Source organism: Acromyrmex echinatior, chromosome 2 (genome assembly GCF_024713525.1).
Source record: "Acromyrmex echinatior isolate Ae372 chromosome 2, ASM2471352v2, whole genome shotgun sequence".
NCBI lineage: Eukaryota > Metazoa > Arthropoda > Insecta > Hymenoptera > Formicidae > Acromyrmex > Acromyrmex echinatior.
In genome coordinates, this window is record NC_141853.1 from 20008633 (window position 1) to 20032030 (window position 23398).

General features: G+C 29.9%; 4 protein-coding genes and 1 long non-coding RNA gene across 6 annotated transcripts; 3 read left to right on the forward strand and 2 right to left on the reverse strand.

The window, feature by feature from the left end:
* Positions 1–603: 603 nt before the first annotated feature.
* On the reverse strand, positions 604–6048 carry LOC147910617 (uncharacterized). The gene is made up of 2 exons (XR_015548494.1): positions 1637–6048; positions 604–1303 (listed from the first exon to the last, which is right to left on the reverse strand). It is a non-coding gene; the product is annotated as an uncharacterized LOC147910617 (long non-coding RNA).
* A 401-nt stretch (positions 6049–6449) lies between these two features.
* Positions 6450–10309, forward strand: LOC105143571 (uncharacterized). Of its 2 annotated transcripts, none has more exons than XM_011051973.2 (4): positions 6450–6606; positions 7180–7262; positions 7504–8344; positions 8495–10309. In XM_011051973.2, the coding sequence occupies exons 2-4, from the start codon at positions 7224–7226 to the stop codon at positions 9697–9699; spliced, it is 2085 nt and encodes a 694-aa protein (XP_011050275.1). In that variant the 5' UTR covers positions 6450–6606; positions 7180–7223; the 3' UTR covers positions 9700–10309. The 2 variants fall into 2 exon arrangements, with proteins under 2 accessions (XP_011050275.1, XP_011050274.1); XM_011051972.2 differs by having other exon boundaries at positions 6524–6798.
* A 990-nt stretch (positions 10310–11299) lies between these two features.
* LOC105143572 (V-type proton ATPase catalytic subunit A) lies at positions 11300–17726 on the forward strand. Its single transcript, XM_011051974.2, has 12 exons — positions 11300–11438; positions 13870–13969; positions 14040–14152; positions 14225–14590; positions 14660–14716; positions 14795–14889; positions 14969–15240; positions 15410–15593; positions 15786–15903; positions 15981–16261; positions 16386–16575; positions 16681–17726. Exons 2-12 carry the CDS (start codon positions 13888–13890, stop codon positions 16771–16773), a joined length of 1851 nt encoding a protein of 616 aa, XP_011050276.1. The 5' UTR covers positions 11300–11438; positions 13870–13887; the 3' UTR covers positions 16774–17726.
* Positions 17727–17782: 56 nt separating this feature from the next.
* Positions 17783–21157, reverse strand: LOC105143575 (upstream stimulatory factor 1). The gene is made up of 5 exons (XM_011051978.2): positions 20990–21157; positions 20709–20779; positions 19920–20203; positions 19636–19809; positions 17783–19565 (listed from the first exon to the last, which is right to left on the reverse strand). Exons 1-5 carry the CDS (start codon positions 21028–21030, stop codon positions 19341–19343), a joined length of 795 nt encoding a protein of 264 aa, XP_011050280.1. The 5' UTR covers positions 21031–21157; the 3' UTR covers positions 17783–19340.
* A 579-nt stretch (positions 21158–21736) lies between these two features.
* On the forward strand, positions 21737–23250 carry san (Probable N-acetyltransferase san). The gene is made up of 4 exons (XM_011051977.2): positions 21737–22014; positions 22181–22337; positions 22748–22914; positions 22989–23250. The coding sequence occupies exons 1-4, from the start codon at positions 22007–22009 to the stop codon at positions 23158–23160; spliced, it is 504 nt and encodes a 167-aa protein (XP_011050279.1). The 5' UTR covers positions 21737–22006; the 3' UTR covers positions 23161–23250.
* The last annotated feature ends 148 nt before the right edge of the window (positions 23251–23398 follow it).

A 23398-nucleotide genomic window follows, 5' to 3' on the forward strand; every position in this document is an offset into this window, starting at 1 on the left:
CAATAATAATTAATAACCACAAAAATGTCTTTTATAAAAAAGCAAAATCAATAAATTATATACATTAAAATTTTTTGTTATTTATTATTACAAAAATATGTATACAAATAAGTATAAAACAATAGAAAAAATTTTTTAAAAAACAGTACACATTATACATATATGTGTATTGCTTTTCTGCACCAACTTGTATAAAACTTAATCATGAATGAATATTTAGGAATAGGATAGATAGGAAAATTAATAAAACAATATTTGTTTGTTATACTGTAACAAATACTTTTCTATGTTATGATAAATATTTTGTATATAATTTTATATAATTGTATATAAATACATATTTTATATATAATTATATGTATATACTTATATATGAACTTATATATAAAATAATATTAATTTTATATATATAATTGTATATAAAATATGTCCATTTATATACAAATATATAAAATTATATATAATTTTAGATAATTTTATATAATTATATATAGAATATTTTTTCCCGGGCATAAATAACAATTTCGTTTTCTAATTATTATTTTAAACTTTATATTTTTTAATTTTATGTATTTTGTATAATAAAATTTTAAAAAACAAATATTTTATTTTTTTTTATTTTTATTTCCAAGTGTCACAAAATGTATTCCCGGGAAAAAATATTTTACATATAATTATATAAAATTATATATATCTTTATATAATTTTATATAATTATATATAAAATATTTTTTCTCGAGTTACTTTAATATTGTATAAAACACGATCATCGAAACAACCTATTTTTTATTATATTTCTGAACTTGAATTATCAGATCGAGCTTGAGTTATTTCGTATCAAAGTTTACATCAACATATAAATTAGTAAATAAAATTTGAGCTAAATTGAATAATCTTCCTGAATTAAATAGTTTTACTCTATACTTCTTATAGTTAAATTAACGTGATATTGTATAAAAGCAATGGCGACATATAAGAATAATTAGAAATAACTCAAACTGAGTATAACATTACATTATAAATTTAACAGTGCATGCACAATACATTCAATAATAAGAAGATATCCAGGATTAAGTTTATCCTAATTTGTTCTAACTTATCTATTTTAAAACAACGGATGTATGGAATGCTATACATATATTTATCCATATATTTTTATTAAATTAATGCATATATGCATTTAGATACATAATATATTAATAAAATTACCACACACTCGTTATCTCAATAAAAACATTAATTCATCACTCACCAACCCGACGCGCAACAGCGGAGTTAAATCTGCAACGTCGCTACGATGATTCTGTAACAAAAAAATATAAAATTCGAATTATAACAAAAGAAAGAAACACAAGCAATATTTAAAAAAAACGCAGTTTTCTTAAAATAATCATATAATTTTCAAAATATATAATTTTTATAAGTATCGACTTTTTTAATGCATCATTGAGTTAGATATTTATAAAATAATTATATATTTTTTAAAACAGATCTTAAAAATTCGTATATATGAACTTTCAAAATAATTTTAAAATAATCCTTTTTTTAATAATCATTTTTCATTCATTGTAAATTAAAACGACTGAAGAATAAATAGAAGAAAGATATTGATTTTACATAAACAAAAAATATTTACCGCAAAGGTTGCTCCGCTGATGCCCGATGTCTCTCCCAGACCTCCTCCTCCTCTCAGAATCGGGTTGACATCCTCTCGCACAGGACACTCGCGTAAAACACTCGCGAATAATACACTATAAATGCGCGGACTATTCATGTAACGATTAGAATAACAAAGAAAATATCAGAGACTGTGTGTTAAACAAGTCTCTGATATTCTATTCGTTAACACAAGTTCACACATCCTGATAAGACTCATAAAAATTATTGCACATAGAATCTGGAAATTATATGTGAATAGAAAAGAGAATTAGCGATAGGACTAATTGACTAAATTTTAATAATAGACAATTTAACAAGATTATATACGATATAATATCCGACTACCTTCTCTTTGAAGATTTAACTCAGCAAAGATAACTTGTTGTGAACATTATCATTTTGAAAAAAATTTTTCTTACAATTTATAACTCGACATTTTAAACTCTTTATATTATTCTGCGATATTGTATTATATGCGTTATTCCGAATTTGTAATTTTGTAATACTGAAGATGACCTAATTTAAGGTCGAAACGTTTATTTTTCCAATTGTTACAGAATTAAAATATAAAAATTTTCACTACGAACATCTTACGTTGTGAGGTACGTTAAGAGATTTACTCGTTTTAATATTTGATCGCGTATTGACTTTTATTGTTACCGACAAATAGCAAAGTTATGCTCAATTTTTTATACAGCTCGAAAGATGCACGAAAACGAAAAATTAATTAAATTATTAATTACACAAACTATATTAAATGTGGAAGTATAATAGGAATCACACATGAATTGTGTGATATCATTTGTAGTGTAATCAAGAGTTACACTCAAGCGAGAAAAAATTTTATGTTAAACAAAAATAATTGTCGTCTCTAAATATCGCGAAATAGTAATAAGTAATATTATAAGTTCTGTTTTCCATTGCGTTTTGAATGAACCGAACGAAATATATGTTCCGTGATACATGCTTATCATCTCGATTCATTTATATGAATAATTAATCATGCAAGCTAGTAATCGTATACTGTGAGTATTGATAAAGTACAATGTTTCATATTATATCTAACATTTTTCGCGATTACGTTTTAAAAGGAGAGTTAAGTTGTAAAGAAGAGCGGTATGCGACACAACTATTTGCCTGTACGAGCTTCAGTAAGGGAATGACGCGGTAACTACGCATAAGCTGCGTAAGCATGATCACGCGCTGCCCGTCCGCCCTTCCGCATCAAAACAACCCCAAGGCCGCATTCCAACCGTCTAACCGTCGAAATATTAAATACGCATTTTACAAAATAAGTTAAATATTCTATTCGTTATATTTTTAATATTCTTCGATTAACAGGTGTTAGCTTTATTTTTTACATTCGTTATGCACACACTCAGCTGATGAATGTCTTAGATATTTTAATTGTGTTACGATAAATTATTATTAGTTTATAATAACTTTTTATTACACGAAATCCGCACAATGTACACGATGTATTTAAAATAAAAGATTAATGCCTTGTGATTTTTTTGTTACTTTCGTTTAATTCTATCATTCTCGTGTCTTATTTAACATTCTTAATACGGAAAAAGTAATAGGTAAATTATATTTAAATTATTTATCGCTAATGTATATATATATATGAATGATATTCATATATATTATTTTATTTAATCCAAATTGTTTCATAATTAAAAAAAATATTTGCATTTATCTTTATTTAAAGAATGTATAACATATTATCAATCTTTACTTAATTATAAATCATTAAAGAGAGCAATGAAAATGGAATTGGAATGTCAGAAATATTTTATGTAAGCAATTATGTAAAAAAAACCCACGTTACTTTTTACTTTTGTCAGCACATTAGTCGATAAAAGATATTTGAAATTCTAAAATAATTATTTTTTCTTCAATGTAGCACGATATAATGGTAGTATCACATACAACTCGCGCCGCTAAAACTAGAAAGCTATAAATGAAAATTGATATAAGAAATTGTTTCCTTCCGCGACAAAAAATATTAATTTATAAATTATATTTTTTTAGTATAAAGACAAGTTATCTATATATTAATATACAGGACTCGTATTTAAAATAAAATTATTTAAAATAAATACTTTTAATAAAAAAGATAAAAGAATTATTTAGTACTTATTATCTTAAATAACTTTTTCTGATGTACTTCTTAAGTAATATTTTAAACAAGTTTTCGGAACTTATTTAAATTATTATACTTTTTAAATAAATCGTATCAGTCAGGGGGTCGATTGTATTTAAAACATTTTTATTTAAAATATTTTATAAATAAAGATAATAAAGCGAGTTATTTAATATTCATTATTTTAAAATATCTTTTTCTGATTGATTTAATACTTATTTAATATTTCACATAAGTTTTTGGAATCTCAAGTACGACATTTCATATTCATCTGGTATAATATTTGTCGCAAAAATATTTCAAAAAGAATTATGTAAAGAAGAACGGCACGACTACCTGCCTACACAAGCGTCAACAAGTGAATGACTACGCAGTGAGCGGTGACTACGCATGAACTGCGTAATATGACGCGCCGCGCCGTGGCATCCCCACCCCAAGGCCATGCGTCAACCGTCCAACCATTGAAATATTAACGCATATTAGGAAAAAAGTAAAATAATCTATTCGTTATATTTTTTATATTCTCCGACGAATAGGCTTTATTGTTTTATTTCTTAAATTCACATTCACATAATTCAGCTATACCTATATATTTCAAATTGTGTTACAATACGCGATAATTAGTTTGTAATAACTCTTTGTTACACAATCAAATCCGAGCAATATGTTTAACAAAAGAGAAACGTATGTGGCTTTTTGTTACTTTTGAATCGTTTAATTCTGGCAGTCATTATTATGTCTTATTCCGCATTTATAATCTGTACTAATAGGTCTGTTCGACTTGCTTACACTTTTTACACTCAGCATTGCTTTCTTTTTAGCGTTGAATATATATCTATCTCATTTGAGTGTAAAAAAGTGTAAGCAAGCCGAACAGACCAATTATTTCATTACCTAATCAGAAACAAAATACGTACATCAGAATCATAGAATACAGAAATTACAAATCACTGATTTATTTCAATCATTATTAGTATTATGTATTAGTACTTAGAATTCAATCGCATATATTGCATTGAATATATAATTTACAACAATATCCACTTTCTTGCGGTGCTCCTGATGGAAATAAATCGCTGAAATCGCTGAAATAAATTTATCAAATTAATATAGAGATTTCAATGATTTCAGCGATTTATTTTCATCAGAAGCACTGAAAAAAAAATGGATACTGTTATGTAGTTTGCATCTACTTCTTCAGAGGATAATAGTAATGCGGGGGCATTTTGCAGTTACAAGAAAAAGGCCCTCATGTCCTCTCTCAGCCCAGTGAGAAATGACAATGGAATCGATATCGATTTGATATCGATTTCATTGTCATTTTTGACTGGGAGGTTTCTCTCTAGTACAGCATAATATATACGTAACGCAAATTATAGATTTTTAATATCGGTAATCAACTGCAGTCATTAATTAGCAGTAATATCTATGGCTGTGGTTAAAGTCCAAATGCTCACTACAAATGTTTTGAAGCATTTGATGGACCAATTAAAAAAAAGAATTTTACAAACTGTCCAGTTAAAAAACACTTCAAAGCGTTTGCAGCATCGCGTTGATCATACCTTATAATCTATAATCTATATGAACATGGCCCGTGAACGCAGCCGATGTTGCTGGAAAGCCGAAAGTCGGAAGTTGCACTCTACGCTCGAATTATCTCAAACGGAGAATCCAGAATTCGGATATTCACCATTGCATATTGTAATATTGGGTTAGAGAAAAAAATCTTTTTACAAGTTGATAAAGAACTTTTCCCTATAAATATCTTCGTTAAAAATAATAAAAATTTAAATTAAAAAAAAGGGGTTTAAAACTTAAAATCTCTACTTTCGAAAGATTACTATATTTTTTGAGCTGAAAAAAATGAAAAATTTTCTTTTCACTTTGCAGGTTTGCGTGCCCAAAAAAATTGAACAAATTTTCGACTATCTACCGTGAAAGCTTCAAGTTTTTCTACAAAATCATTTTTTTTTAATGTTCCTGCAATTTTTTGTCCCTGAGTTACTCGCGGATTAAGTAAACATTCTGATTTTATGAACCGATTAACTTAATCGATTGATTGTTACATTGGAATTAACCAATTGCATTTGTTGTTCAGCAGAATTGATCAATCACGATTGATTCTAAATCGTAGTTGGTGAAACTGACTCTATTGCTCATAACTCCGTTAAAAATTATCATATCGCAATTTAAAATACAGATTCTTAAAGCTGAAACGTTATTCTATTAAGTAATGTAATTGCTAAATAGAATATATGAATTGCTAAAAAAGTCTTTTTATCAACGTGTAAAGACTTTTTCCTTAATCTAATATATAAATGAAAGACATCATTGATCTTATTGTGCTTATATACGCACAGATTTTTTATTGAATAATTGCGCAATACACCATAACTGACGTTCGAGTTGCATTTCAAACCACGGATTATCACTATTATTCAATAAATAATTTCGCAGTAATATTTAGAAAATCTAAAAAAAAACTATATCGTAACTGAATCCTAGCTCATCTCCAATTCTATTGATTATTTTATTAAATTGAGTTTTGCTTTTAATTAGTAAAAATGTACTTACAACCGATCGTGTTAAGGTTCGCATTAGGTCTTGTGCATAATAGAAAAAATAAGAAATTAGAAATAAAGAATAAACGATTTCAACTTATCAGGAACAGTGTATTCCGATGTACCCGATTTCTGATAGGTTAATATCGTTTATTCTATATTCCTACTTCCTTATTCCTTCTATTGTGCGTAGATCTTACAATTGAATAGCAGAAGTCACAAGTTAGATTAAGATTGTTGGTACGTTAAAATCGCTGATATTTCCAAGATTTCTCCGGGAAATCCCGATTTTTATAAAACGCTATAATGTGATTCAATTTATCGTGAACTGTTACGAATATTGAGCATTATTGTTAGATTAGTATATATATAAGAAGACAAAGAAATAGTCGTTCTAAGTCAATCTAAGCAAGTGTAAGGAATCAGATTAAAGTGAGTTTTTGTAATTAAATTTTAGAATTAAATAAAAAAATGTTGATATGTGCAACGATTTTGATATAATATTATTAAATATTTCATATAAAAAATAATATTATTGAACTAATATTAGAATTTAGTTAATTAACATATGAGGTTAAGATTTATCAAGAATGATGTCATCTCCTTAAAATAGATAAATTGCACATATAATATGCAATATAACAAATATCGTAATAAATTTTAAATAGATGTAAAAAGATTTTTTAACAATAACTTTTGAATGATATTCAGCCGATAAATAATTTTTCATTCTAAATTCATCAAATTAACAAACATTATTTTATCAGAAAGATGGAAAAATATATTAATTGTTAATATAATTTTTTTATTTAGCAAAAAAGGATTGTTTATAACGTTTAAAAGATTTTGTGATCATAATGGCTACAGAGGAAGAAGAAGTTACAGACATACATTGGGTAAGTTGTTTTTTAATATATTGAACAGCAATATTATACTGAACATCAACTTTTTATGTTATACTAATTTTTCAAACGTTAGTTAACTATACTCACTCAATTTCGATCATTTCAAAAATACAATTTAAAACTTGGATTTAACTGACGATAGAAGAATTAATCACTTGATAGTTTTTCTCAATTAATTTTATCAAAAACAAAAATGTTTGAATGTATTGTTAATGATACATTTGTTTTTTAGGAAGTTATGAAGACTTTTGCTATGCAACAGCAACAATACTTATTTGAGAATCTTCCTGACTGCACAATATATAAAGACAATGAATATGAATATCTAAAACAAAACATTGGATTTGCAATTTTTGGTCCACCAGAGAATATCAATAGTACAAGTACAGAAGAAGATCATTGTTATTGCAAAACAGAGAATCTAAATAATGCAGATGTAGTTGAGACAGTAGGTTATTCAGAAGATGCTCAAAAAGTCATAAATAAGATATATGATAGAATACGTACATCTTCAATAGAAACCGATGACTCTGGATCAATTTACTATGGTGTAATTTATAATATGATATTCCGTCCTAAAACAAATATAAAACCTAAGAAAAAAGAAGTAAAAAAAGAAGCAGACGAAGATATGCAGATAAACAGACAAAAGATTGATGATTTTGTAATGCCTATTCCTATTTTTACAATTAGAAATAAGAAAAAGTATGAAACTACAAAAAAAGCAAAACAAGAAAATACATCAACTGGTGATGAAGTACAGTATGAAACATTATACATTGATGTCACTAGCAGAGTATATAAAAATTGGACGGACTATATAGAAAATAATAAATTACCAGAGTGTACTATGGTTCTTCCAAAATATGGTTTTTATGAATCAGATCCAGCTTATTGTCCTACAGAGGATTATTCAACAGTTTGGCTGGAAATCCTGGAGTCTCCTTCATGTAAATGGAATGTAAAACTCTGCAAGGGAATGGATGTCGCTTCTACTGTCGTCGGATTTGGCACAATTGGTTTGAGTATCGCGGCACTGTTCACACCTCTTGCGCCAGTTGTTGCTGTATCAGGTAAATTGTCCTTAATTGATGCAAAATCTATTTATGTTAAATATTAATTATATAAGTTATGATTTATTTATATCAGGATTTATTTCAATACTATATATAATATATATAGGTATAAGACAGAATTACATTCTATTTTATCACGTTTATTAGGAGTTGCTGCTGCTACTGCAACTAGTGCTTGGTCATTCGGTCGAAATACCCAACATTTAGTAGACCGCCGTAAACATGAAGAATCTATTCATGTTTTTGACAAAGAAGCATTTACAAATTACCTCAGCATGGCCGGTACTGCATTTGGTTTAGGAGCAATGGGAGGATCAGCGATTATTTCCAATGTTGTTGCACGTGGTATGACAGTAAATACCCTTGCAAGAGTGGCATTTAATACTGTACAAGGTGGTAGTCTGATCTTGAGTGGTATTGGCGTCATATATCAGGGTCACAGTGTGTATGATAAATATAAAAAAAAAACTGTCGATGTCATAGATGTATTAAATTTGGCGACGCATCTTATGTTTTTCTATGGCTCCGTAGTTAAGATTCAATTTGCCAGCGACATAATCGAGAGTACTCAAAGTAAAATCATCAATGATTATAAGAATGATATAGTTACCAAACGTATTCGTAAAAAATTCAACAAAATTGTAAAGAAAGCTGCCGAAAATAATACATGTAAAATATCCGAAAATGCGGAAGTGATACTTTATATAAAACATCGTCGAGATCTTTTGTCAAATCAGCCTGTAACCAACGGAGGTAATCGGACAGACAGTACTTCACATAATATCGTATGGTCGATCAATCGTGGTGGATTAAAAGTCAACGGTATCACATTGTTAGACCCTATCGAATTTGTTACTCGTCTTATAAAACTGGGCATATTTATCGGAATCGATCAAAACGCATCATCTGATCCATCAAACAATGATAATGAGCTTATTGAAAAATTAACAAAAGTACTTTGTGATTTATTATCCAAGTTGTATGTAAGCGACGACTGTCCTAAAAGCAAAAAACTACCGGTAGTGCCTGACTTTGAACCTTTAATAAGGGAGATGAGTTTTCTGCAAATTAATAAAAATTACTTTGAGATGCTGTTTAAAATCACTGAAAAATTAATAAAACGTTCCAAAAATTTGGACGATTTTTTACTCCTGACTTTTACTTTTGTTTGGCAATATTGTAAGGCGAACCTAAAGCAATGGGGTATGACTTTATGCCCGCAAAGCGTTTGCAGCAACAAGATTTTGCAAAGAATTATCATTGCAATTTTTGAAGCAATTGATATGGTGGCTAGTAATTTATGTGATGCTTTTGAGAAATATATAGCTTCTATTTTGTATAAAAATAAATAGAGAATATGAATTCCATATAATTAACATAAAAAAGCGAAATTAGAAAAATTATATGTATAGTAGTTTAGTAATAAGCAACAATTGTTATATATACTAAGCAGCAAGAAATATATAATAATATTTATAGCGGCAATAAAGTTTAAGCTTTAAAGTAGGGTATTAAAATTTTGAGATGCACGTGATTTATACCAAGATAACATTGAATAGATATTAAATTATTATTATTTTTTTTAATATAATGTATATTAATATATGTATATAAATATATTAGAAACTGTATTAGTTGAAAGCGAATATCAAAAGATACGCATCAATATATCCCGCATTAAATATCAATATCAATCATATAATCTTGGAAAATCTTATACGTATATTTTTAAAACATATCTTTTGCGCCAAAGTGTCTTAAATAAATGAATAGTATTATGTATTTCTAAAGTATTGTAATACGAGTAATATCTATGTCTAAATTATTGTAAAGATGAACAATTTTCGCACAATTTGAGGTAAATCCTTGAAAATGTACTGTATTTGTGCCTTTACAATTTTTTTGTTATATTCAGATTGTATGATTTTCATCGAAAGTTATAAAATAATAAATATCTACTTATTTTGTGTTTTTCATTAAGAATCACATTAATTCCTAATTGTAAATGAAGATCTATAAAGTATCATGCATAGTGGACGAAAAAAATTAATGTAGCAAAAAAAATTTTATTAAACATTTCGTAGATAGTAATGAAAGAGTTTTATTTGTAAAAGATATCTTAATCTTTGATCTTTATTGTATTTTCTAATAGAAAAATCAAAAGAAAAGAATAAATGCAATGAAATAATTTATTGATTCCACAGATTAATTTATAATTATACAATTTTATTTTCTATATATGTAAAAAGTATATTTATTTTATACATATATATATATATATACATGTGTTAATTCTTTTATTAACTGAATTTTATTTTAAATTAATATATATATATTACACAGAAAAAGTGAAATATATATATATAAAGTTTTTTTTTATAAATAAGCTTCTTTTCAAAGATATTTTCATTTTTTCTTTATATCCTCCTCTTTAAATCCTTATAAATATTTCGTTTTTCTTTTATTAATAAAGAAAAAGAGAATTATATTTTCTTTTTCTCTTTATAAAATATAGTTATGAAATTTTTCCGAGTAACAAACAAATGTGAGAGAATAACTAGTGTTTCTATAATAAAATATAATGTTAAAATATAATGTTAAAAATATAAATATTAAAAATATACTATATTAAAAATATATTATAAATATATTATAAGTATATTATAAATATAGTGTTCCTTATATTTATTATAGGAATTCTAATATTCGTTTCCACCGATATAAATTAATTTTAATCTCGGTTCGATTTAGTCTTAATTTTTTTCTAATACTTAAATCTAGAAAAATTAGAAAAAGATGAAGAGTGAATTGAACCTAAATTAAAATTAGTAGAAATGGATGTAAGAAGAATAACAAAAGGAGGAACAATATTAACATAATTCGAATGCGAGGATAATTCGCCGCCGTAGCTCTCATGCGGATACCATCTTAATGCGCGCGTGCGCGCCCAATAATTGAGAATCGGCACGCGACTCAGCACCGAGTCAGCTGACCTGTCTTGTGATAACAGCTAGACCGGAGTCGTGAGACAGACGTACAGTTCTCGTTGCTGGCTGGACTTATTGTGCTGGAAAACGTAACATCTCTCGCCGTGAGTATTCGCGACCGAGTCAATTGACGCGGCCACCAACGTCTCGTCGCTCATGCGGATGGTTTCCGAGTCAATGTTTCTCCGTTGGAGATCCGTGCGCGAACGAGCATGCTGTAGTATATCGATCCGGTGGCACTTTGTATGCGCCATCGTCTTCCCCGATCGGGCGCGAATTCGCGAAATTCCCAGTCGATTTCCGATTAGGAAAAACGCGGCTCACCGATCGCACGGCGACCGTTGACGACGATGCTTCGCGCGATCGATTACGATCGTCTTCGACGAGAAAACGATCTCGTTTCCGTGTAGCAGACGGCCTATGATCTTCGCGGGGCTACGCCTACTTTTTGAATGGCCTGCTCACGTGAATCGCACAGCCAGCGCTCGATATAGCGCTTCTTCGATAAATCATCTTCTCGTCTACACTGGACTACACGTAATAATTGATTAGCCAGCCGCTGTTTTCTGTCATTTATTTTAACACACACAGCGAACGATATATTTACCAAGTTCTCTCGTTCTCCTGTGATGCGAGCAAGGAAAGAAAAACAGGAAGACGCAGGAAGCGCAATTTAAAGAAACAGATTTGTTATATTCGCTTGATATATTTGTGTCATATTCTTATTTTTTATCGTTAAATTTTCTTATAATTGATGTATTTAAATAAATATTATTTAAAGTATATTTTAATATAAGTATATTTAAAACAAGTGTTTGTTAAAGTTTAAAGCGCGGGGAAATAAAATAAAATTGTATTATTGACGCATTCATATATAACTTGAACTGTGGTAATTAAGATAAACGAATGTATTTACGTGCGTTTCTTTTTTTTTTTGCATTTTGTGACATTCAATTTAGAACCAGCAGGTAGTTATTAGGTGTTGGAATTAATTCGTAGCGTTTTACAAGTGATGGGAAGTACTTTCATTAATGTATTTTTTAATGCTCATGTGAAATAAATAACATTCTTTCATTAAAAAACGCTACGAATTAATTCCAACACCTAATAGATCATAATTCGAAAAATCATTAGATAAAAATTGTGTTCTTATGTTAGACAATCAGATAAGATATATTTTGATAAGATATATTTTTAATTAATAACTGTCTTAATAAAATAAAAACTTTTTTATGAAAAAACAATCATGTTACTTGTTATTTTAATATTGGGTTTTTTAAAGTAAGAAAATTTTATAGTTAATGTTTAAAATGCAGATTGACACATTTTTTTATCTTGTTTAAATTACATTTTTCTGTCTCTCTAAGTTCTATATTTCATGTTAAGAAATGTAAAAAAATGCAACAAAAATAACAAATGTATTATAACTTAATAAAAAGAAGAACATAAAACCAATATAATAAAAGCACAAGATATTCCTTGTGATATTTAATATATAATTACATTAATAAATTTAGACGTTTCGGCCACAATCTGACCATCTTCAGTAAAAATTACAAACATCCATAAAACACAAAATTTACATAAATCTGACATTAAATTCATCAAAAATGTAAATATATATAAACGCATTCTTTCCTCTTATGAGAATACATCATAAAACGTGGTTGCAGCGCCAATTATCATATTGCAAATTATGTAGAACAAGAATCCAGATTCTAATTTAAAAAATTATATTATCATTTATCAATATTTTCTAGTCTCTCAAATAAGTAGTGACATATCAATAAGCAAAGTGACACTGAAGATTTGCCTGATGTTTATCTTCCTTTTCTAAAGAAAGATCTCTCTCACACTAAAAATAATTCTAGAATAATCTATTTTCTCTTTTGACACACATATAAATAGTGGACATATGAAGATATGGATAAATAATAGTATACAATGTCACGACGAATTTCCATCTGCGTGAGGAAAGATTCATCTTGCTTAAGATTCATCATTTTGTCTGTAAAACAAGTAACGAATTGTTACCTGTTAATCCTCATCAAATTGACTAGAAAATATTAACGATAATATAATTTTTTAAATTATAATTAAATTAGAATCTGGAAATTCTTGTTCTACATAATTTGCAATATGATAATTGGCGCTACAATGTTTTATGATGTACTCTTACAAGAGGAAAGAATGCGTTTATATATTTATATTTTTGATCGATGAATTTAATGTCAGATTTGTGTAAATTTTGTATTTTATGGATATTTGTAACTTTTACTGAAGATGAGATTGTGGTCGAAACGTCTAAATTTATTAATGTAATTATATATTAAATGTCACAAAGAATATCTTGTGCTGTGGTTTTATGCTCTTCTTTTTATTAAATTTTGATCTATAAACCACATTTATTATAATTATAAATGTATTATAATTTTTTTAGCTTGATAATTTTTTAATTCTGTCTTCTACAAAGTGAAGTATTCAAACTTATTGAATGTACTTAATATTAGATACGATTATTTCTTTTTTTTGCAGATAAATTAAGTGTTCAAGATGACGAATCAGAGTTTGCTGAAAATTGCACATGAGGAACGGGAGAGCAAGTTCGGATATGTCTATGCAGTATCCGGACCTGGTTAGTTCTTCTCACATGAATTTTATCTTATTCTATTATGCACTTTTTACTTGACATTTTCTTGTTGTAGTGGTTACCGCTGAAAAAATGGCTGGATCGGCTATGTATGAGCTGGTACGAGTCGGTTATTACGAGCTGGTAGGAGAGATTATCAGATTGGAAGGTGATATGGCTACGATACAAGTAAGAAGTATTAACTATAACTGTACATTTGTTTCGTTATAGAAATAGTTTGATTAATCCTGTAACATTTAGGTATATGAAGAGACAAGCGGTGTGACAGTTGGTGATCCCGTACTTCGCACTGGAAAGCCGTTATCCGTTGAATTGGGTCCTGGCATCCTTGGTAGCATTTTCGACGGTATTCAGCGTCCGTTGAAAGACATCAACGAACTCACAAGCTCGATTTATATCCCGAAAGGTATCAATGTACCGGCGCTTTCGCGTACAGCTACTTGGGAATTTAATCCGCATAACGTGAAGAATGGCAGTCATATCACAGGCGGTGACTTATACGGCGTCGTGCACGAAAATACTTTAGTAAAGCATTGGATGATCCTGCCTCCTAAATGTAAAGGCACAGTCACATATGTTGCGCCCGTTGGCAACTACACTGTCGATGTAAGATTTCGTTCATTATATAATATCATTTTGTAATTTATATCATAAATTTATGTAATATCTTTGTAGGATATCGTATTAGAGACCGAATTCGATGGCGAGAGGCAAAAATATACCATGCTTCAGGTATAAAACACCTCTGTGGCGAAATATAGAGAATTTTGTATGTTTACATATTGTAAATTTACGTTTATATGCATACAGGTATGGCCAGTCCGTCAACCTCGCCCGGTTACTGAAAAATTGCCAGCTAATCATCCTCTACTCACTGGTCAACGAGTCTTAGACTCTCTCTTCCCGTAAGATCATTCTTCGGATAGTACATTGTAAAACGTGTCCAGAAATATTTGGAACATATGTGCAACATGCGTGTTACAGTTGTGTTCAAGGCGGAACCACGGCTATTCCTGGTGCTTTTGGTTGCGGTAAAACTGTCATCTCACAGGCCTTATCCAAGTACTCTAACTCCGATGTAATCATTTATGTCGGTTGCGGAGAACGTGGTAATGAGATGTCTGAAGTATTACGAGATTTTCCTGAATTGACGGTGGAGATCGAGGGTGTCACTGAATCCATCATGAAACGTACCGCTCTGGTCGCTAATACATCTAACATGCCAGTAGCTGCGCGTGAAGCGTCCATTTACACTGGTATGTGTAATACGTTATCAAAAAAAATTCATCAATTTACTATAATATAACTAATACAAATAGAAACTAATACGAATATAACTAATACGAATAGAATTATATATTATTCAAGCTATGTTAATAATGATTATTATTCAAGCTATGTAATAATTGATTGTTTGTGACGCAGGTATTACATTATCCGAATATTTCCGTGATATGGGTTACAACGTATCGATGATGGCAGATTCGACATCTCGTTGGGCCGAGGCTCTTCGAGAAATTTCGGGTCGTTTAGCTGAAATGCCTGCTGATTCTGGTTATCCTGCTTATCTCGGTGCTCGTTTAGCCAGCTTTTACGAACGCGCCGGAAGGTATGATATTATTATATTGTAACATACAAAATAGTCGAATGGTTAGTGTAATCAAATATCTCTCTCGAAATCATAATATCACAGAAAACATATAATATTAATTATGTGTATAGTCTTGAAATTTATATTAAAACAAATAATATTTTATTTATTAATCAATGCGACTAATATTAGACCTTAATTTTCATGCAGAGTGAAATGTTTGGGAAATCCAGACCGTGAAGGATCTGTTAGTATCGTCGGTGCCGTATCACCACCAGGTGGTGACTTTTCTGATCCTGTGACCAGCGCGACGCTCGGTATTGTGCAGGTACAAAAGACGTCTGCATAAAAAGTAAAAAAGATGTTGGAAAAATAATTTTTTTTAATAAATTATTTAATTTATAGGTGTTCTGGGGTTTGGATAAGAAACTTGCGCAACGCAAACACTTCCCGTCCATTAATTGGTTGATATCGTACAGTAAATATTTGCGAGCACTGGATGATTTCTACGACAAGAATTTCCCAGAGTTCGTCCCATTAAGAACGAAAGTGAAGGAGATTTTGCAAGAGGAAGAAGATTTGTCGGAAATTGTGCAATTGGTAGGCAAGGCTTCGCTCGCCGAAACAGATAAAATAACACTTGAAGTAGCGAAATTATTGAAAGATGATTTTCTGCAACAAAACAGGTATGACATATTGTTTTGAAATAGTATTTTATGAATGTCTTATTCATAAATGTTATGAATAGTTAAATATTACTTGAAAAAATTTTTTCATTCTTTTCTGAATCTTTTTTTAAATTTCTTCTAGCTATTCACCGTATGACCGTTTCTGTCCATTTTATAAAACTGTGGGAATGTTGCGAAATATGATCGCATTCTATGATATGGCAAGACATGTGGTGGAATCAACAGCTCAGTCAGACAACAAAATCACATGGAATGTCATTAGAGACAGTATGGGCAATATTCTTTATCAATTGAGCTCTATGAAGTTCAAGGTAAGTAACTAAGCATGTACAAAGGTCTGACTAATTCCTTCTCGTAATTTTAATTTTAATGTATCTCTTTCTTTTTATTTAAAAAAAAAACTTTGAAACTTTTAGGACCCTGTTAAGGACGGCGAGGCGAAAATCAGGGCAGACTTTGATCAGCTGCACGAAGATATTCAACAGGCGTTCAGGAATTTAGAAGACTAAATTCCTAACTTGCCACTTGTTAAAAGCAATTTTAAGATATTAATTGTTCTTGTAATTTGGCTCTAACATTTAAGAATGTCCCGGTCCAACTAATAAATTGCAGATAGCCTGCTAAAAATACGACTACATGCAGCATTATCGATTATGTCATATATTATTTGTCGAATATACGTCAACTTTGAATAAATTGTAAATAGAGAAGCTATAATAAAATCTATTACCACAGAAAGCAGCGAAATATTCGAGAGAATGTCGTGTCATGTACATGTGACGATTGTGACAATAAAGTGGGACATTCTTAAATGCATTTAAAGCATATATTTAAAGATACGCTCCGCTTCCTGAGGATTAAATCGCTTGACTTGAGAGCAGAGCTAATTGTAATTAATCTGATATTATCAGAAAGTAATTTTACCCTTCGTGTAGAAATATACTTTCGTTTCCTTTTTGCTTTGTTAAAGACGCATATAATCGGGAAAATTAATAATTCCTATATGTTTTCCGTAAATGTATAATATAAACGAAAGTATAAAACAGCTGCCCGTTTCGACGCGCGCAAATTAGAATAATGATACGAGAATATACTCTTGATTATATATACCAGCTATGTGGCATGTGGACAACACGACTGTTCTTATCTTGCAAAAAGATTGTGAAGTATTAAATATTGTAATATATAATGTACTATTTAAGCGCGAAAAATGATAATCGCAACTGTTATGCATAATTAAGCATACTATACCTTAACGTTATAAACATGATTTAAAAGTTTAGAACAGAACACACATACACACGCATATATGATATGTTAGACAAATGATCAAGGTGCAATGTCTTCGATATCGTGAAGATAAATATGAAAAGAAAGAGAACTTGTGAATGTTCCATTGACTTCGATATCATTTCCATTGTATGATATGTAAAAAAATACAATAAAATTATGCACAAGAGGATCATGATTTGCTGGATATATGGATATGACCATGCCAAATAAGCTTTCGTAGACCACTTTTAATAAATCTTGTTTTAATCATCATTGTATAACAATAACCTCGCGGTATGTACATTAACGGTATATTACATTTCGATATCTAACGTTTGGTGAATTAAAATTTTGAAGTCTTTCCATAGAATATCATTTTGTATTGACAAAAATATGTTATTGCCACATGTACGTTGCTCTATATTTTATATATAATATGTACACATACATGTGTAAATACATATATATGTCCATATGTATAATTAATCACAATTACAATTTAAATCCTAAACTCAACCTATCAGATATTCTATTATATAATTATGAAAACAGTATTAAAAATAAAAAATAGTTAACGACCTCTGTGTTTTGTTTGTCATCTGTAGACTCTTTATGTGAATCAACGCAAATTACTTCCTTTTTGAAAATAATTTTGACTGCACCGTCAGTTAAACTTTTTCAAAAAAAAAAAGAATAGAATGTCATGTCAATGTTTGATACTCACAGCCATGATGTTTCAACATATGCCAGTACATTGACATATCACGTCTATGTATATACTTAGGTCGGTATTCATAATCGATTCTTATATTTAACTGTTTGAGCAAAGTTGATAAAAAAAAATTGTTTTTAAACATAACATTGTGTTTTCTTTTTAAATATATTTTTGATGTTTTGAACATATTTTAAATAATAATTTAAAAACATGTTTAAAAACATGTTTTTTTACCAATCCTGATCTTAAAATATCATGGACCAATCAGAAAGCCGCATCTTATTCTTAAAACAAGAGCGGACTATAAATACCGACCTTAGAAAAGTTAATTGTAACAATCATAACTACACAATTATTATAAATATTCTTTTTCTATTTCATCTATTAAATAATACGTATAGAAATATATTTAAAAAAAAAATTAAAAAAATGTTTTATATATATATATATAAAACATTTTAAAATTTTTTTTTTTAAATTAAAAGTAAAATATGCATATGCATATGTGTACATGATTATATAATCATGTACAGTAACATGAATAGTTGATCCTTTCAAACCTCCTGACAAACAAATTTTTTTATAAGTTTTTGTATATGTTTAATTTTGTTCGTGTTAATTTGTAATCCCACAGTAGTTATAGAATAAAATAAAATAATTCTTCTAGACTTTCTTATAATTTCGGATTATATAAATTATATTACATAATTATAAATTTTTACTTATTTTTCAGCTATCACTTAAAGAATAAGTTTAATAAAAAAAAAACTTTTTGCTACGATGAAACTTTTACATTCTATAAAATATAAAATATTTTACTTACTAAACAAAAGTATTTGAAATTAATTTAAATTAATCCACATGAATATTTTCAGAACATTGATATCATTTAGTATAAATGTGTAGTTATGACTATATTACTAAAAATACCAAATTGATTCTGAAAAAATCAAGATATCTTAAAACTTGGTAAGACTGGTGCAATCATCAGAGAACAGAACAGAATTAAGACTCCCATGTGTGATAAGACACAACTCATAGATTCTAATATTTACAGAAAGAGCTACTGACTCACGAATTAGAGGAAGCTTAAGGACTCAAGTGTATAACGTCGGTACTATCGGTCGGGGACGAGGACGATATTTGTGATCTAAGTTGGAGATTCTCGCGTTTCAATTGGGTAACTACTTGTTTCAATGATATAATTTCTTGCCGCAGCTTGTCGTTATCTCGCAGGCATTGACTCAAACTTTGATTAGCCGCACGCAATTCTCCTATGTACTCGCAAGCTCTTGCTAAAATACCTCCTTTACTCTGTTACAGAAAAATCGTTAATACAATATCATGTAAACAATTATATGACAAAAATTTCAATCTGCTATACCTGAGTTTCATAGTTGGTTTTCCCTTCTCCGCTGCCGTTGCCGCTACTGCCAGTGGTATTAGCTGTAGTATTACAGTCAGGGATGATCTTACCCAACTTTGTAATCCAATTATTTATTTTATCTCTACGTCGACGCTCGACTTCATTATGCGTTGCTCTTCGCCTATCGTCTCTCTAAAAGAAAACAAAAAAAAGAAATAACTTTTGTTTTTTTACACTAAAAAAAAATAAAGTAATGATATATCAATTACATAAAGAATAAGGATATAATATTATGATTAAACCTTTTTTAAGCCAGCAGTGCAATTCCTCGGGGTTTCTATCTGCAACGTAGCCGTTCTTGGCACCAAGGATCTTGATGTCTGAGCTGTAGTAAAGACATCGTTGGCATTTCCGATAACGTAAAACTGACCATTCAAAGGCGATGTTAAAACTTGTACAGTATTATTCGGTTGCGATGCAGGTATCTCTATCTCATTGGCCGACTGTATTGCTGCTGTACCGTTCACTTGGACAACTCGGTATGCTAGAGTTTCTGGATAACGCATTTCATCATCTCCAACAGGTTCTAAGAGGAACAAAATACGCAATTGTAAAAATTGATGTCCAACAGCACAATATTCATCAAACAAGTCAATATTTAATCTAAATATATTGATATAGACTAATATTTTTTTTTTAAGAGATACATTTGACACAAATGTTTATCTGCTTCTCTTTTAGGAAACACAGTTGATATAAATGTTGTCCTATCTTTCTTGGCATTCAATGACTAACAAAGATAGAATGATAAATTGTATCTCTTAAAAGGAAAATTGTCTCCATTATTAAATAGTAAGAATGATAAAACAATATTTTATGTCTACTATGGCTGGTATTCATAGTCAATTCTTATATTTAAGACTATTTTCGTACAGTCATAAGCCAATCAGAGAGCTGTATTAGCATCTTAAGATATTACTTAAAATAGTTCTAAAACAAAAATCAATTATGAATATCGGCCTTTATAATAAGTACCGGTCATAGTTTACGAATAGAAGAAGACGAAGATCTCACGAAAATATGGCTCTCACCTTCGCAGTCCACAATCTCTGCTTCCTCTATCACGATCCCCGTCGTGCCATCACCGTCATTCTTCACGGTGCTGCAAAATCAAAGTAACACTTTCAGACACGATATTATCTTATCTTAACGCGGTTACACGCTACGTGTATTACTTCGACGATTGTGTATGTCGATCCTACGGCGTAAGTGCGCACTGTGCACTAAGTGATGATGACCTTGAGGAGACCTCGGATGAGACGGAAAGGAATGTTTGCGATATCGTGCGATCGATATTTAGTGTAAACGCTACCTGACATCCTGTTGTTCGAGTTGTTGCTCCAAAATGTCCATTCCTTAGCACCGAAAAAAAAAAACGTTTGAATTTGTCGAAATTCACGTGAGCTGGTCACGGGACACGGCAACGAGGTCATGTGGTGCACTAAGATGGCGTCGAACGCTGCACGCACCATCTAGTGACGCACTACGCATGCCAACCCATGAGGAGATGAGTAATGTCCCAAATTACGTAATGACATCGTCGATAACTCCAGCATACAATTATAATTGTATATTATATCTGGAATGTTTGCGTATATTGTTTACGTTAAATTTATATGAATTATCTTTTTCATATAAACAATACAAGTAATGTAAAATTACTTACAACAAAGAAATAATTAACAATCATAAGTTTTATAATTGCTGATTGATATATCCTTATTATAATTAATAAACAAAAATCAATTAAGATAAAATTAAACTTTAGTGCAGTCTAATAAAAGATATAGAGGTCTCAATGATTCATAATTTTTTTTTACATAAATGTGTAGATTAATTATAATTTTGATTTAACTTACTTTTTATCTTTTTTATATAGTGTTCTAAGAATTAGAAAAAGATAAAGGATAAATTAAATTAAGATTAAAATTAATCTATACTGGTAGAAATGGACATATAAAACCAAGTTATAAAATTATAGAAATGAGAAATTAGAGGGGGGTGGCGGAAGTTCATAATCCGGCTTTTCTTCTACCGTGCCGTGAGCAGCACCGTCATTCCCTCACCACCGCTATTGACATCCCAAGCATCTTGAGAAATCCGATTTTGAGATATCAAATTTTTCTCCGCAGTGGCGCAGTCTTCGCGAGGGTCCATCACCCGCGCCGCGTGCATTTCGTTATGTTTTTGCCCGCCGGAATTTTACGCGGAAACTTTAGACGTGAATAGCCGATAAGTCACGCGATTGCGTTTTGTGTTCCTTGGTGTAATTGGAGATCGCGCAATAATCCATTCCCGCCGAAACTGTGAGATCTCGGTACCCGTCAAGATGACTAGGTGAGCGCGCGAACTTTTGGAGGTTATATCCAACGACATTACGAGTTTCCCCGCTTCGTCGATTTTTCTCATGTGAAAAATACGCAACAAGCGTTGTATCTCCCGTTTTCAAAATTTGTTGGAATTAAAAGCTTCACTTTTAATGTCACTTGTATTCAATTTTCAGGTCGAAGATAGAACTGGGCGACGTGACACCGCACAACATAAAGCAGCTGAAATTGCTCAATCAAGTCGTATTCCCGGTCTCGTACAACGAAAAGTTTTACAAGGATGTACTGGAAGCCGGAGAACTCGCTAAACTAGCATATTACAACGACATAGTGGTAGATAGATTTTTAGTGTTTTTTGTTTAGCACAATTCTTAAATTTTACTTTATGGTTATCATGGTCCAAAGAATGTGACACTATTTGCTAAAAATTAGCCAATTTAAAGATTAATTGTGAAGAAAATTTATACTTTATTATATTATTTAACCTTGCTGTTCTGTTTAAATTTATTATACAATCATATCGTTTAGGTTAGTATAATCAAAAATAAATAAAACATTAAAAAATATATATATTAATAGACTAAGTTGTCAAATAAAAATAAATTACATTTTAAATCAAATAAACTCGAGTAGGACAGCAGGATTAAAGTATTTTTCACAGACTAAGAAAGTTCAAGATTATTGTATTATATTAAATTTGACTTGAATATAAATTAGGTTTTAATTTATGGCATGATTCTCAGGTTGGAGCAGTTTGCTGCCGTGTAGATACTTCAGAAAATTCTAGGCGTTTATATATAATGACATTGGGTTGTCTTTATCCTTATAGAAGATTAGGAATTGGCACTGTTATGGTCCAGCATGTTTTAAATTATGTTAACAAGGATGGTAATTTCGATTCTATCTTCCTGTAAGTATGACTTGCATTTTATGGTGTACTATCTTGAAAGTTTTTAAATTAACATAATCATCCAACGTTCGCAGACATGTTCAAATAAGTAACGAAGGCGCGATTGACTTTTATAAGAAATTCGGATTCGAGATTGTCGAAACTAAAGAACATTATTATAAGAGAATAGAACCAGCGGACGCACATGTGCTGCAGAAAACGCTGCGTCCACGAACAAATCAAACAAATCATCAAACGGTCAACTAATAAGTAGCATTGTTCATTAATTTATCTTTTTCATAATTTAGAATCTACATACGTTTCCATGTTCTGTCAATAAAAACATTTTATATTATATCTGCATGGTGTGAGTCAAATTAATCTTTCCTGTTTATGCTATATATTTTTGCATGTGCAAAAAGATATATAATTGGATTAAGATATGAAATTATGACGAAAAATTAACAGATAAAAATATACAAACAATTTTTGTTTGCAAGTAAAA

Excerpts from the sequence above, each read along its gene's own strand:
- LOC105143571 (XM_011051973.2), top strand. The coding sequence starts at position 7,224 with ATGGCTACAGAGGAAGAAGAAGTTACAGACATACATTGG. Across the intron at positions 7,263-7,503 it reads AAGTTACAGACATACATTGG|GAAGTTATGAAGACTTTTGC; the intron begins GTAAGTTGTTTT and ends TTTGTTTTTTAG. Across the intron at positions 8,345-8,494 it reads GCCAGTTGTTGCTGTATCAG|GAGTTGCTGCTGCTACTGCA; the intron begins GTAAATTGTCCT and ends CACGTTTATTAG.
- LOC105143572 (XM_011051974.2), top strand. The coding sequence starts at position 13,888 with ATGACGAATCAGAGTTTGCTGAAAATTGCACATGAGGAACGGGAGAGC. Across the intron at positions 13,970-14,039 it reads CTATGCAGTATCCGGACCTG|TGGTTACCGCTGAAAAAATG; the intron begins GTTAGTTCTTCT and ends TTCTTGTTGTAG. Across the intron at positions 14,717-14,794 it reads AAAAATATACCATGCTTCAG|GTATGGCCAGTCCGTCAACC; the intron begins GTATAAAACACC and ends ATATGCATACAG.
- LOC105143575 (XM_011051978.2), bottom strand. The coding sequence starts at position 21,030 with ATGGACATTTTGGAGCAACAACTCGAACAACAGGATGTCAG. Across the intron at positions 19,810-19,919 it reads GCACTGCTGGCTTAAAAAAG|AGAGACGATAGGCGAAGAGC; the intron begins GTTTAATCATAA and ends GTTTTCTTTTAG. Across the intron at positions 19,566-19,635 it reads AAACCAACTATGAAACTCAG|AGTAAAGGAGGTATTTTAGC; the intron begins GTATAGCAGATT and ends TTTCTGTAACAG.
- san (XM_011051977.2), top strand. Across the intron at positions 22,338-22,747 it reads CATATTACAACGACATAGTG|GTTGGAGCAGTTTGCTGCCG; the intron begins GTAGATAGATTT and ends CATGATTCTCAG. Across the intron at positions 22,915-22,988 it reads AATTTCGATTCTATCTTCCT|ACATGTTCAAATAAGTAACG; the intron begins GTAAGTATGACT and ends CAACGTTCGCAG.